Genomic DNA, 14,578 nt, shown 5'->3' on the forward strand with positions numbered 1-14,578 from the left:
GGGAGAATGTGTTGGCTTGAGAATGGCTCCAGGCAAAGCTCTCAAGAGAACTTTGTTTTCTAGGTGGTGCTGATAAACCGGTCACTGGTGGAGCGAGGCCTCGCACAGTGGGTAGACAGCTACTACTCAAGCCTTTGACCCTGGCTCCCAGAGCCACCACTTGAGTCTTTTTTTGCACTGTTGAAATTGGGCTTGGCACTGAAGGCAAAGAGTTAACATCAGAGTAATAAACATCATCCTCTCGAGTTCTCTTTCTCCCCATTCTGTAGGTCCTATGGAGAAGACATTCCTCTCCGAGGAAAAAGGATGAAACAGCGGGTTCTTTTCAAAGCCATTGGATGGTGTTAACCTGAGCTGTTTAAAAAGAGATATTGAAGGGAAGCAGTCTCAACCAGGTTGTCCTGTTCCCCCTTCATTCTGCTTCCTTCCCTCCCTCTCCACCAAAACCCCACAGACTCTAGTGGGCTGGCCGCAGGACATGCGTGGCTTGCCACTAAGGGTTTCTTTTACTTCAGTTTTTCTTCAGGGAGCCAGCCATGAACTGACTGACTGGTATCAATTTCCTGTACTGCTCAACATAAATGAATTTGGTGGTGTTTGATCAGTTTTTATACACTTCCTCTAGGTCTCTAAGAACCCAGACTTTTTTAATGCAGATGTAAATATGGAGCAATTGTCACACCTCTGGCCCTTGTTATTGGGAAGGGGAACTGTTATCTTGCCAAGCCTGGTTGTAATTTATAACCATTTTCTATTTGTGCAAACTCTGTAAATAATGTTTAAAAATGTATTATTTTGTACAAGATACACTGGAGAACAAAGGGAACTCAAGGTTTTTCCACACACTTCACCTGTAAGTAGAAGTTAATCCTGTAGATGGCAGCTGCCAATCCTTGCTCCTCTTCCAGGAGTTTCGGGGACTCCTGCATATTGGACAGGTGGCTGTATGGGATAGATTGTCATTTGGGGATTTTTTGCTGTACACACTTGTTTAAAAAAAAAAAAAAAAAAAGTAACTCAGTGAATACCTTGCAGTGGTGTGTTTGATTCTTTTTTAGACTGGCTTCAGCATTGTGCAATTTAAGAATAAATGACATAAATAACTTGAGCATATATAAATTTCGAATTGTATAAACTATAGCTTTGAGTCCTTTCTTTTCCTAGGGGTGGAAAATATTGGGGGCAGGGGTGGGAAGTGAAGAGGGTGGTTGTGAGCGTGGAGGGTCCCAGTGTGTGCCCCCTAGGGCTGCAACTAAAGGAGACCCCCCCCCCCCCCCCCAGTTCTTTGAAGACAGTTTAGCCAGAATTGTCTGTCTGGCCTTTTCCTGTCTCCTTGCCCCACCAGGTGGCAGCCAAGCTTTGACTTCTACCCTTGAATTCTGGAGGAGCCTGGTATCTGTGTAAAGCACTGGTTTCTGAAACCAGTTAGTTGTGCAATCTTTGGTTGTGCTTTAGTAGATTGATGATGTCATTTAGTCTGCTGTAGTGAGAAGGCTATAAAAATGCATGAAGGGGCTGGGGTTGTGGCTCAGTGGCAGAGCACTCGCCTAGCGTGTGAGGTACTGGTTTCCATTCTCAGCACCAGGTATAAAGATCCATTGACAACTAAAAAAAAATTTTTTAAATAGTAAAATGAAACACTAAATGACCCTTTGAAGACAGGAGAGTAGGTACCTAGCCTTAATTTATTCCCACTGTCTTGGGTAAACTACCCACCCCTGTGTGTCCCCCCCTAGTTTTGGCCCATGTTCCCTGTGCTGTGCCCACACTGCAGGGCAGTGGGCCTCAGCACCAGACTGGAGAGCAGAGGCAGCCTGAGGGTTTTTAGCCAGAAGGTATGTCCTGTGGAATTCTCTCTGGTGACCAAGCACCCCACCTCTTGCCCCCCTCCTGGAGCTTCTCCCAGGCCCAATACAACAGGCTCAGCTATTCTCTAGTTCCACTGCACCCAAAGGCTGCAGCTGCTCTGGACCCTGAGTTGGATCGTTTAGTTGGCCCGTCTTTCCTTCAGTTTCCCTCATTTGTAAGATCAGATGATGCTACAAATCTCATAAGAAATAAATCTCAGGATTGTCCCCTGTTTATCCAGAGCTGGGCCCCGGCAAGTTCTCCGGTAGTCTTTGCTGTTGCCTGAGACCTAGTGGTCGTTGGGTGTGACTTTGGCCCAGCCACACAACAACTGGGTTTAAGCTTCGTGTGTATGATCTAGTCTGGCTGCTGTGCAAGGGTGTCCATGGGGCCTTCAGACACATTTGGGGAGAGCTGGCGAATCCTGGTGTACAGATTGGACTTTGAGGGGTCTCCAGCTGAGGAGAGCAGGATTCTGGCACAGGGAGGAGGTGTGGGAGGGCAGGACTGAAGCCCAAAGGCGGTCCTGACAAGACAGAAGAACTTCCTGTGGGATGGACAAGAGGCGATGAGGCAGGATCCTCAGGTAAGACCGGCGGAGCTTGGTGACGGGAGTGGAGGTGAGGGCAGGGGCTGTGCTCTCAAGGTCGTAGGGTCATATTTTTTGAGGATGGCTCAGTATTTGGGGGGAAAAGCAAGCTGGAAGATGGTGAAGGGCGTGTATTCTTTGAATAAATTCTTCTTAGATTGCTTTTGATTAATTTACAGAGTTCTGAAGATTAATTTGTTTTTGGCCATTTTGCCAGAAATTCTGTTGCTCTCTTAATGGAAGAGCTGGTTTGTGGAGTCCTCTGGGCAAGTGCCTTTAGACACTTCTGTTGAATGCGCTGTGGGCCATCCAGGGGATCTTAGTATGAATTGCAAACTTGTGGAAGAAGCTGGCACTGGAGAGAGATTTGGCTGTCTACCAGGGGTGAGTGGAAGAGATGTGGAAGGCTAGAGCTTCCTCCTGTTCTCATTCAGGTGTTTGTGTCCTTGGGCCCCCAAGGAGAATAGGAGGAATGGACAGTTCTCATAGACACTGAGTTCTGACGTTCCTGCTAGACCTTGTACAACTTTAGTTACACCACTCACTGAGATCAGTATCCGTCAGATGACAGCTGATTTTTGAGTGAGGAAGTTCATTTCTAACCCTCACAAGCTTAAGATTGAAACAAGTTATGGAGTGCTTACTGTGTGTCGGGTACTATGCTGTGACAGGTGATACTTTGTCCTCTGGACAACCCAGCAAGGCAGGAACCTCCTTCACAGATGATCAGACTGACCTCAGTGGTAAAAGAGACCCAGAAAGTAGCCTGCAGTTGGACAATGCTGAGACTCCAGGTGACCAGTGTGCCACTAACCCAGTGTGGATTCATCTTGCCTTGGTTTGTGTCCCCCAGTAAGTGCCCTGGTGGTTAAATGGCCAACCCAAAGGAAAGTTTTGAAGCTTAAAGTGGAAAAAATTGCCATGATGGGGGAGAGAAATGATTTTGCTTCTGTGAAAGTTAAAAAGTTAACTCACGTGAATAAAGCCAGGGAAAACTTGCAGCATCTGGGCCAAAGGTGAATGTTTTTAGTGTGTAATGTTCTAGAAGAAAAATTGAATCTCCACTGAAAAATATCATAAAGGAGATGGACAGAAAATAGAAAATGTGGATGTTTCTAGACCAGCGCTCTCGAAACAATGGGAGTCACAAATAAAGGATCTTCCGAGAGCTTCAATAAAAAAACAAAAATGGTGGGCTGAGGTTGAGGCTCAGCAGTAAAGTGTTCTCCTAGCACATGTGAGGCCCTGGGTTCGATCCTCAGCACCACATAAAAATAAGGTTAATTTTTTAAAATATATTTTTTAGTTATAAGTGGACACAATATTCATTTTTATTTATCTTTATGTGATGCTGAGGATCGAACCCAGGGCCTTGCACATGCCAGGTGAGCACTCTACCACTAAGCCACAACCCCAGCCCCCCAAAAAATGGTAAATTTTTTTTTTTTTTGGTTGTGCTGGGGATTGAACCCAGGACCTTGTGCATGTGATGCAAGTACTCTACCAACTGAGCTATATCCCCAGCCAAAAATGGTTCATTTTAATGATAGTTTAACCCAATATCATTTCAGCATGTGATGGACATATAACTATTAATGAGAAGGCTTATGGTATTTTTCATACTGTGTTTGAAATCTGGGGTGTACTTTCCATTTCTGTGCCTGTTCGGACTATCCACATTTCAGGGGCTCCATAATCACAACTGGGCTGAGGCTACAAACTAGACAGTGTAAGACTAGACTATTCCATCACACCACTGCTCTTCCTCAAAAAGCTCTAGGTTCTTTTGTTCATTTATTATTTTTAAAATCCATTTTAATTTTTTTTAGGGGGTCTCATTATGTTGCCCCGGCTGGCCTTGAACTCCTGGACTCCTCTTCCCAAGTACCTGGAACTCTTAGCACATACCACTGTGCCTGGGTTGCACATTTTGTCTGAAGGTTATCTTTAGGATAAATTTCAGGGGAAGAGAAGGATGGTAAATGTTTTAAGTAACAGTTGGAAATAATGCATAATGTCAGTTTGGTATAAAGTTTTATACCATCTATTATGTTGAGCTTGTAAATTATTGAAATCTGTTGGTTTTCTTTCCTTCCCCCTCCTTCTCTTTCCCGTCTTGGTCTATACTATATCTACCCATTTATATTAAGTGATTCTGTCAGTGTTGTTTTGTCTACTTTGTCTAAACAGTTATTTCTTTAAGTTTCAGTTATGCTTCTTCCATTCAAAAAGGCCCTTGAATGGAATTTTCTCATCACTGTTAAATATCCTTGGTGATATAGTTTAGTGCTTTTTGTTTTGAAGTTGATATCATTTTTCTCTGACACTTCACTTTAGGTGGGTGGCTTCTAAATGGAACATTGCCAACTTTTTTATTTTTTAAAGGGAAATGTCTCATGCACCCCCCTCCCCCCTTCTGTACAGGAAACAGGGTCTCACGCATGTGAAGCAAGTGATATACTACTGAGCTACATCCCTAGACTTATTTATTTATTTATTTATTTTTATAATTTTGAGACTGGGTCTTGCTAAGTTGCACAGGCTGGCCTTAAATCTTCCTGCCTCACTGAGTAGCTGGGGTTATAAGTATGCACTACTGAACCTGGCTGGAAAATCTAATAGATGAGCCCATTTATTATAATCACTGATACAATGTTATTTGCTATTTCATTCATTTTCATTATATTTTCTGATTTTTTGCTTAATTTTTTTCTTATGGTAAATTTAGCCTTTAACATCTTAGTTCTTGTTACCAATAAACAGTTTTAAATATATTTGGATTTATGTTTGTTTCGTGTATCATAGCCTTCCCTTCTCCCTATTCTGGGTACAGAAAAACTTGGTAGAAATTCTGATTTCTGCTGTTCTTTCTATAAGAGCACTTTGCACGTATGTGTGTGCCCTCCTAGAATCCTAGAATTATCTAGAATATGGTTCAGAATTTTCTGATATCTTTTTAATTTTTTTTTAGTTGTAGGACACAGTATTTATTTTTGTGCTGCTGAGGATCGAACCCAGTGCCCCACGCATGCAAGGCAAACACGCTACCACTCATCCACAACCTCAGTCCTCTATAATCTTTTTTTTTTTTTAATTGTAAAATCTTTATTAGTTTTCTCTGGCTGCCTAATACAATATTATAGACTAAACAACAAAACTGTATTTACAGACAGTTCCAGAGGCTGGGAAGGCTTAGGTCAAGGTGCTAGCAAGGTTAGTTTCTGGTAAGGCCTCTCTCTCTCTTTTTTTTTTTTTTTTTTTTTTTAACCATATGATTTATTTTAATTTTTTTAAGTCATACATGACAGCAGAATGTATTTTGACATATAATACATACATAGAATGTACATACATCAATCATATTGTCTATTCTATTCTGCTGCCCTTCCTATCCCTCCTACTCCTCCCCTCCTCTCCCATCCTTTTTCTCTATCCAATATAATCTTTTCTTATTAAACTTTTCACAAATGGATCTATCTCAAGAATCTTTTAATGATGACATTAACTCAGTCAATGTTATAAAAAGCATTTTGGCCCAACTCTGCCTCACCGGTGTTCCCAAGTTCTTTATTTTGACTCACCTTTCCTCTGTTTGTTGTTAGAACATAATGGGTCCTAGCTGGGCACACTGTGTACCCCTGTATTCCCAGTGATGGGAAGCTGAGGCAGCAGAATCACAAGTTCAAGACCAGTCTCAGCAACTTACCAAGACCCTGTCCCAAACAAAGACACACACGATGGGTCCTTGCACGTCTGCGTGTCTTAGAATTTTTGTAGTCAGAACATGTAAGAAGCTTCACATCTGAACATGCTTGTCTGTCTATCCTGACACTAGCAGTCATTTGGCAAAATGACTGTCCTGATACCAGCAGTCCTTGCCAAAAATTGTATTATTCTTCCCCACAGCAAGAATCATACATCTTGGTTCTGTTGGACTCAAGTGTGACCACAGGTCTCATTCTGGTCAGTGAAATGTAGGGGGTAGAGGTGACCTGCGTTACCTGGACTGATGGCTTCATAAGCCACATGTGCTCCATTTCTGCTGCCCTAGTGTCAGCCGTGTCCCAGGGAGACATCATCTACCGGGGTCCCTGTGTTAAGATGCCATGGAAAAGATCTATAGCCAGTCTTCAATGTATGATGTGACAGAAGTCTGTTGTAAGCCACCAAGACTTGGGGTTGTGTCACCCATGGCCCGTCCTGGCTTAGCCTTTTTGGTGGTATTGTTCTAGGTCCAAATCTATCTTCTGCACTCAGAACCCTGCCCAGAGGCTGTCTACACCAAGTTCTGCTTGACTTCCAGAAAGTTCCCTGCTCTTTCTGTTCCCATAAACTCCTGGCCTGTAAATCTGCAAATAAGGACCTTCCTGAAGATTCCTCTTAATGAGACTGCCTTGTATTTTTCCAAAGCAAGTGATCTAAGAGAGATCTTGGCTGTTTCTTGCTAGAAATGGGCCCAGCTGACACCTGGTGGGGACAGACAGTGTTCTGATGCTCTGGGCAACAAAGGCAGATACCGCCTACCCAGAGCTGGGATGGAGTTTTTGTTTTTCCCTGGCTTCACTGGCTTGGTGACAGGAAGGAGCCCTGACTACTCCCAGTGGTGTCTTTCTCTTCACTGAGTGCCTGCTGGACGCCAAGCATCATGCTAGAGGGAATGCAAAGACAGACAAACGCAGCGCCTGTAGGAGTCCCCTCCGTTGGGACTCCCACGGATGGTGCTCTCCTGGGTGGGGCAGTGGGGCAGGGCACAGGCTCACAGCCTGAACCTGGTTTTGTGGGCACCAGCCTCCATGTCCTTCCTGCCCGTGGTGCCTCTGCTGCTCTTTAGGGTGGCTCAGGTCCCAGTGGTGCCTTGTGGGTGAGGGTGAGTGAGGCAGGATCCTGTACCAGAGGGAAGCTTCCTCTTGGTGGCCTCTGAGAGACCTTGAGGCGAGAAAAGGCCGAAGCAAGGCAGAAGCTGCACAGTGGGGCCCGGTTCCCGTTCGGGGTAGGCACCCCCCTGCTGAGATGGGGGCTGATCCTGTAGGGCTGGCCACCAACACTTCAGACCTGCAGGCACATCTTCCCAGGAGACTGTCTGTAATTATCAGCATAATTTAAACCAACAGTCCCAAACTACACCTGTTTGCCATAATGTTTTATTGAAACGTAGCCACAGACATTTGCATACTGCCTGATGGCATCGTGTTACCAACACTGGACAGCTTACCTGAGACAAAGACTATAGGCCCTGCAGTCCAAAATATCTAGTTTTTTTTTTTTTTTTTCTGTTTGTTTATTTTCCCCACTGAGCTGCATTCCCAGTTCTTATTTTTAATTTTGAAATAGGGTCTCACTATGTTGCCCAGACTGACTTTGAACGTGCTATCCTCCTGCCTCAGTCTCCCAAGTCAGGGGTGACAAGTGCTGCCCGACACATCCAGCTAAATGTCTAGTCTCGGAGACAACATGCCAACCCCTGCTATAAACATTCTTGTACATTTCTTGTCCCGCCCACCATTTAATCAAACTTGGATGTAACCTTACTTTCCCCTGCCTCTTTTCCAATCGAGCATTCTTCAGACTTTGAAAACAGTAGACTGTTTCCATAAGGTTCTCTGGAGTGGGCAGCTGTGTCTTGTGACCTCCCTCCTGCCTCACTCTTAAAAGAGTGATCAGGCACAGGACCCTCCGCCCCCAGGATAGACCAGGAAGATAGACCACATAACCCAGGATAGACCAGGAAGACCCTCTGCGGGGTAGTAAAGTGTGGTCCTGGTGACCCACCCTTCTAAATCCTATCTTGAGACAGGGTCTCACTGTGTTGCCCAGACTGGCCTTGAACTCCTGATCCTCAGCCTCCTGAGTAGCTGGGACTGCTTTGTGCCCAGCTTTTCATCTTCATTTTAGAGACTTGCAGGCAGTTTGTATGTCCATCTAAGTGAGGGCTGACCCAGGGCAGTGGCGTTCAGCTCAGGCTGCATATTGAACTCATGTTGAAACCTACCGACGCGTGAGACCCACTCTGAGAGATGTAGATTTCACTGGCCTGGGCTGCAGCTGTGCGTTGAGAGGGGTTTAAAAATCGCTGCCTTTGGAATATAACATGTGCACCAAGTGCATTAGTGCTCAGATCTTGAGAGAGAACATGAAGCCTTCTTATGCCTACATCTGGATAACCTTCACCAGAGGACTACAGAGGGATATTTCTTAGGTTGAGTTTCTCTCATGACCTTATCTGGTCAATATTTTCTACCCAGGGAACAATTTTCTTTCTATTGCAGAATTAGGGGATTGAACCCAGGAGTGCTCTACCAGTGAGCAATATCCCCAGCCCATTTCTATTTTTTTATTTGGAGACAGAGTTTTGCTAAGTTGCCTACGCTGATTAGAACTTGCGATCCTTCTGCCTCAATCTCCTGAGTCTCTGGGATTACAGGCATGTGACCTGCTCAATTCTCAATACAGTTCTTCCTCCTGAGCCCTCTGGGTCAGGCTGAACAGGGCCCTCTGCACATATGGACACAGTAGTGGTGGATGATTCGCACATTCTCTGTATCTTAAGACCCTTCACGGAGGCTGAACTGCCATAAAGCACATAAGAATTTGGCAGAGGGCCTGTATAAAGAAAAGTACTCAGTAAGTGATGTCGACTCACAGAGTAGAATGTTTCCATCCAGGGATCCTGCTGCATCTAGAACTGTATCTAAAACTGTGTCAAGCATGGAAATGTGACTTGTCCAAACTGAGATGTGTTGTCAGTGTAAAACACCTTATGGGAAAAAATATGGGGGTGTGCTGGGGTAGCTCAGTGATAGTGGACCCTGGTTTAATCTTCAGTACCAGAAAAATAAGAGTGGAACTATGAAGGTGTGTTGTAAGCACTGTTGTCTTACATTTGGAAACTACTGCTCCTAGAACTTGTAGCATTCCCCCCGCTTTCAATTCTGGGGTTGAACCCACTGAGGGACACTGTCAGCACCTTTTATTTTGAGACAGATCTTGCTAAACTGCCCAGGCTGGCCTCCCTTTGCCATCCTCCTGCCATAGCCTCCTGAATGGGTGGGACTGGGCCTGCACCCCCATGCCCAGCTGGAACTGTGGCAATTTGATTTTCCTCTTCAACAATTTGATTTTTCTTTTGTTTGGGGTTGAAAAAAGATGGAGCCCTTATTTCCTATGGAGTCTTGCTGCTAGGGGTTCAGAACTAAGTTGGGTTCAACTAGGATTTATTGTGTAATCTGGGTGGTGCAAGCCCTCAAGTTTTCAGATGTGTGGAGAGGGGTGATTTTCAGGCTCACCCAATACACTCCGCACAGGCTGCTGCCGCTGTGACCTTTGACCACTAGATGGCGCCACAGTACAAGCTACTGCAGGTACCGGCTCCCTCCACTGCCTCACCACCTGCCCACAGTGGTTTTTCCAAGAAAGTCTCATTGTTAGAACTTATCAAAAATGCAAACACTCAGATCCTACCCCAGACCTACTGAATCAGAAACTTGTAACACGATGAAGGTGGCTTGATGCACATTTCAGTTTGAGAATTGCTGTCCTAGAATCAACTTTGGGGTAGCTTGGGAAGATGAGTGGTAAGCTTTGAGACAGAGGGCGCTCTGGGGACCAGGGGGTAGGCAAGAGGGTGGAAGAATAGGTTGGGGAGGGTGGGTGGAGGTCAGTGGTGCAGGGTCATTAATTCCACAGAGCTCATCCAAACAGGGAGCCATAAAGGAGTAAGACACTGGGTGGAGGTTTTGCATTTTTGGCCCCTAGCAAAAGCATATCAAATGGTATCAGCTGGATGGAGGAGAGGGGGTGTTACTAAAGGACCCCTGCTTTAGGTGACTGGCTGAGTTCTTTGGGGGAGCCCTGGACCAGCCTGTGTTCCTGCTATCGCTGTTTATCTCTGCCTGTTCTAAAATTTCACCAACCCACCACTGTGTTAATGGACTGAAATCTTGCAACCCTCCCAAGACAATTCAGGAAAATGGATGCTCAGAAATCAAAAAGAAGCTTGAGACCGGGGTGGAAAAAAATCACTAGTGAATTAAAATCGTATTTCTAGCTTTTCAATCCCATCTATATCCTAAGGGGAAGCCAGTCTCAGAATGAATTCATCTCCCTCTCTCTCCTCCTCCTCCTCCTCCTCCTCCTCCTCCTCCTTCTTCTCTCTCTCTCTCTCTCTCTCTCTCTTATTCTTTTGGACACTGACCAAAAAAAAAAAAAAAAAAAAATCCTTTTGCAGGTGGCTACTGAGGCTTCAAAGGGGCAATGTATCATGCAAATATTATTTTTCAGCTATGACGTGTACAGTTTAGTTTGATTTATTTTTGATGTCAGAAACAAAATGGAAAGTTAGCTCTTTAAAAATGAGCGTGGCTGCCTGAATAAATAAATAATATGCTCTTGGCCAGAACCTGCCAGTGCCTCCTTAATTGCCCATTGATTCTTTAATTCTCTGCACTTTAACATCTATGGGAAATTAAGAGGCCACAGAGCTTGGAGATGTCTTTTGTTAAACAAATTAAGGAAGCTGGGTTTTAGAAGGTGTCGCCCTTCCTGGTGCTTGGACCTGGCATTTAAAGGCAGGAGGCAAAGTTACCGGAAGGACAAAAGCCAGGTGCCCTCCCATAGATTCTTCTGGAGCTCAGGCACCATTGTCTGGGTTTTCCAGCCATGCATATGTACGGCCCGTCCACTGGCATGGGGACATAGGATCCCAAGAAACAGGGAGCAGCAGGGTCTCCAAGGGTTCCTCCAGTTTTTTTGGAGCCTTTTCCCTTATGGCAGGGAGAGATTCCCCCCAAAGCTTTCTTTTATCCCATTTCTTGGATGGAGAACCAGCCACTCTCCCCCCCTCACCAGAGGCCCCTGATGCCATCCATGAGGCCCCCAGAATCCTCTGGCTCACCTCCCCTGGGTCTTCCCTTCTAGTCCTTCCAGCTACAGAAAGTTCCTGTTACACTCCAGGCCTCTGTCTCCTGCCGTCCCTCTGCCATCCCCCACTTTGCCCAACACACTTCTCTTGAAGATTCTGTTCCGAGGTTCCTGCCTTCAGGACCCACCCAGGGCATATATCTGAGCCCTCACCCCAGGTGTGGGTGGCAGTCCCCTGTGTCCCCAGAACATACCCAGTGTTCTTTTTCTACCACATCGGCTCCTAGTCTTGCAAACCCCTTGAGAGCTGGGCCTGAGTGTTGTCTTCTGTGACTCCAGGCATAAAAGAACTAGAATCAACTTTCCCACCCTCAGCTGGCTTGGGAGATGTGTGGTAAGCCTTGAGAGAGAGAGGGCGCCCTGGGACCAGGGGCAGGCGACGGGGTGGAGGGACAGGTTGGGAGGGTGGGTGGAGGTCAGTGGTGCAGGGTCATTAATTCCACAGAGCTCATCCAAACAGGGAGCCATAAAGGAGCAAGACACTGGGTGGAGATTTTGCATTTTTGCCTCCTTGGAAAAGCATCTCAAATGGTATCAGCTGGATGGAGGAGAGGGGGTGTTACTAAAGGACCCCTGCTTTAGGTGACAGATCTCAGATTGGGAGCAGAAACCTAGAAGCTGGCTGAGCTCTTCAGGGATCTCCCAGACATCCACGGGGGCTCAAGAACACTGTGTTGAAAGAATGAACAATTGAGTACGCTTGACCCCAAGCAGACAGAGACTCAAGTGACGGAAGGTGAAATGCCCCAAGGGGAACTCTTTGGCTCTGCTGGGTTTTGTAGTCCAGCACCTCACACCTCCCTGTCTGGAAGGTCCTCCACTTGGCCTTCAGGTTATGGCTGATGAGGGTAAAGGAAAATGTGTGCAGGGCACCTCCCACCAGTGGGGGCTACCCTTTCTCTGGGTCCAGTAGGATCCATCATTTTGTCCATGTTGTAGACCTTCCTCCCAGAATCACTGTGGACTTCCCCCATGGCTTAGAATACGGCTCCAGAATGATATAACCATCCTAATACCACTGTGGGGATGCACTCCTTCCCAGTGCAGCAACCTCAGCTGGCTACCTTCGGGCCCCTCACCTGCTTCTCCTCTCTGCCCTCACTTCCCTTTCTTCTGTATGTGTGTGTGTGTGTTTGTGTGTGTGTGTGTGACTGGTAATTGAACCCAGGGGCACTCTACCACGGAGCTACATCCCCAGTCCTTTCTAAAATTTTTTAAAATTTTGAGACAGTGTCTCACTGAGTTGCCTCAGCTGGCCTCCACCTTGTGATCCTCCTGCCTCAGCCTCCTGAGTCTCTGAGTCCCGGCAGGCATGTATGTCCCATTCCCCTTTCCATCAGCATCTTACATTAGAATTCTCACCCTTCTTCTGCTTATCAAATCAGCATCGCGACTGCCTGTCTCTGCCACTGTCAACATCCCTGCTTCCGTGTCTCTTGCAACTGAGTGTCTGGGCCGCCCCCCCCCTCTCTCTGGCAATTACAATTCCTTCCCCAGCTCCCGTTGAAGTCTTTGTTCTTCTCCCCGAACGTTCAAGTTAATTTCTGCCAAGACTGTTTATTCAGCCTTTGTACTGGCTGGCCTGCTACTTACTCAGGAAACGCAGCCCTCAGAGGCAAAGCTCAGGGACGCAGAACAACAGTTTAGGACAGGAAGGAAAGACACTTCAGAGAAAGAGGAGGCGAGACAGGAATCCTGAGCGCCCCCCCCCCCCCCCATGGGGATCAGGATCACTGAGGAGCAGCGTGGGGAGGGAGGAGGGAACTGCAGACTCTGGGCTCTGCTTCCTGGGTTAGCTGGTTGCGTAGTTCATGCAGGGGCGTGTGTGCAAGAAGCACATGGACACAGATGCACGCGTAGTTCCAAACCTGTGTGTAGAGGAGGCAGAAAACAAAAACAAAAACAGCTATTTGTGGCCGGGCTCCTTCCCTGTGTTGGCCTTTTGTTCTGCCAAACATTTGAGAGTTTGGGAGGAGGTTCTGGGCAAGCAAAATTGCCCTGCTCTGAAAAGAGAGGAATTTGAGGCAGAGATGGTGATCCAACAGGGAGGGGCGAAGAGAAAGGGGTCAGGAAAGTGGAGCTGGGGAGGGAGGGCCCAGAGCACCTGTGGGTGGGTTAGGAGGTCCTGGACCACGGAGTCCCCACCACACAGCTGTAAGCCTCCTAGTCATCCCCCAAATTTGATTTGTAAGCATCAAACTTGTTGTCCTGGATGTTGCTTGGGTTGGGGGTGGAAGAAGAGGTATTATGTCATTTGTCAGCTAATGCCAGGGTGGAGATAAAGCCACCCCCAGGGCACTCAATGCCAAGCTGGAGATTTAGAACGTCAGGCCCCTGGGAATCTAGAGAAATCTTGGGGAGAGCTTTGGACACTGGAGTGCGGGTGGAATCAGTGTCACCTACTCAAGAGTCCAGGAGACCCTAGCTGGCATCTGTACTTTTCTATACATAAACACACACACAGATATACAGTACTTATGATATTTTAAATGTATAAGAGCAAAATAATATATGGATATAAAATATGAGAAGTGTACAAAGATCCAAAATCCTAGGAAAGATAAAACATAAAATATAAGGAATATGTTTATATGATACAAGTACATAATATATAATCATGCATATAAAGTACATAAAATTAGAATGTGTAATCTTTTTTTTTTAAATATTCTTTTTTTTTTTTTTTTTTTTTTAGTTATCGGCGGATACAACATCTTTGTATGTGGTGCTGAGGATCGAACCCGGGCCGCACGCACGCCAGGCGAGCGTGCTACTGCTTGAGCCACATCCCCAGCCCCTAGAATGTGTAATCTTGTTTCTAATATACATATAACATAAAATATCTTTCTCATCCTGACAATCTCTTTTATTTCAAGTGTTTAGCTCATTTACATTTTTTAACTTTCTCCATGTGTGATTTGCATAGAATGAATGGCACATATTTAAAGTACACAACTCCATAAATTGTTTGGCTTTGGGGGTTTTATTTGCAGGCCTGGGAAGTGAACCCAGGCCTTGCCCATGCTAAGCAAGCACCCTACCACTGGGATGCATGACCAGCCTGATAAGTTTTAAAATCTGTGCACACCCACGAACTCATTGCCACAGTCAAGGGGATAATGAATATGGCCCTCACCCCGCCACACAGGTTCACCGCACCCTTTGTAATCTCCCTGGCTCCCCCACCCCGGCCCTCCCATCCGCCAGCCAACCCAAGATCTGCCT

The 14,578-nt window shown here is 46.1% G+C and overlaps 1 protein-coding gene across 5 annotated transcripts in view; it reads left to right on the top strand.

The window, feature by feature from the left end:
• Positions 1 to 1,138, top strand: part of Akap1 (A-kinase anchoring protein 1) — a 30,564-nt gene extending 29,426 nt beyond the window's left edge. For all 5 annotated transcript variants that reach the window (XM_076869844.2, XM_076869848.2, XM_076869847.2 and 2 more), the window contains one exon: positions 64 to 1,138. In XM_076869844.2, coding sequence (XP_076725959.2) covers positions 64 to 138 — 75 coding nt within the window. In that variant the 3' untranslated portion in view covers positions 139 to 1,138. The remainder of the gene's footprint in view (positions 1 to 63) is intronic.
• Positions 1,139 to 14,578: the final 13,440 nt, after the last annotated feature.

The sequence above is a fragment of the Callospermophilus lateralis genome, chromosome 11 (assembly GCF_048772815.1).
Source record: "Callospermophilus lateralis isolate mCalLat2 chromosome 11, mCalLat2.hap1, whole genome shotgun sequence".
Taxonomy (NCBI): Eukaryota; Metazoa; Chordata; class Mammalia; order Rodentia; family Sciuridae; genus Callospermophilus; species Callospermophilus lateralis.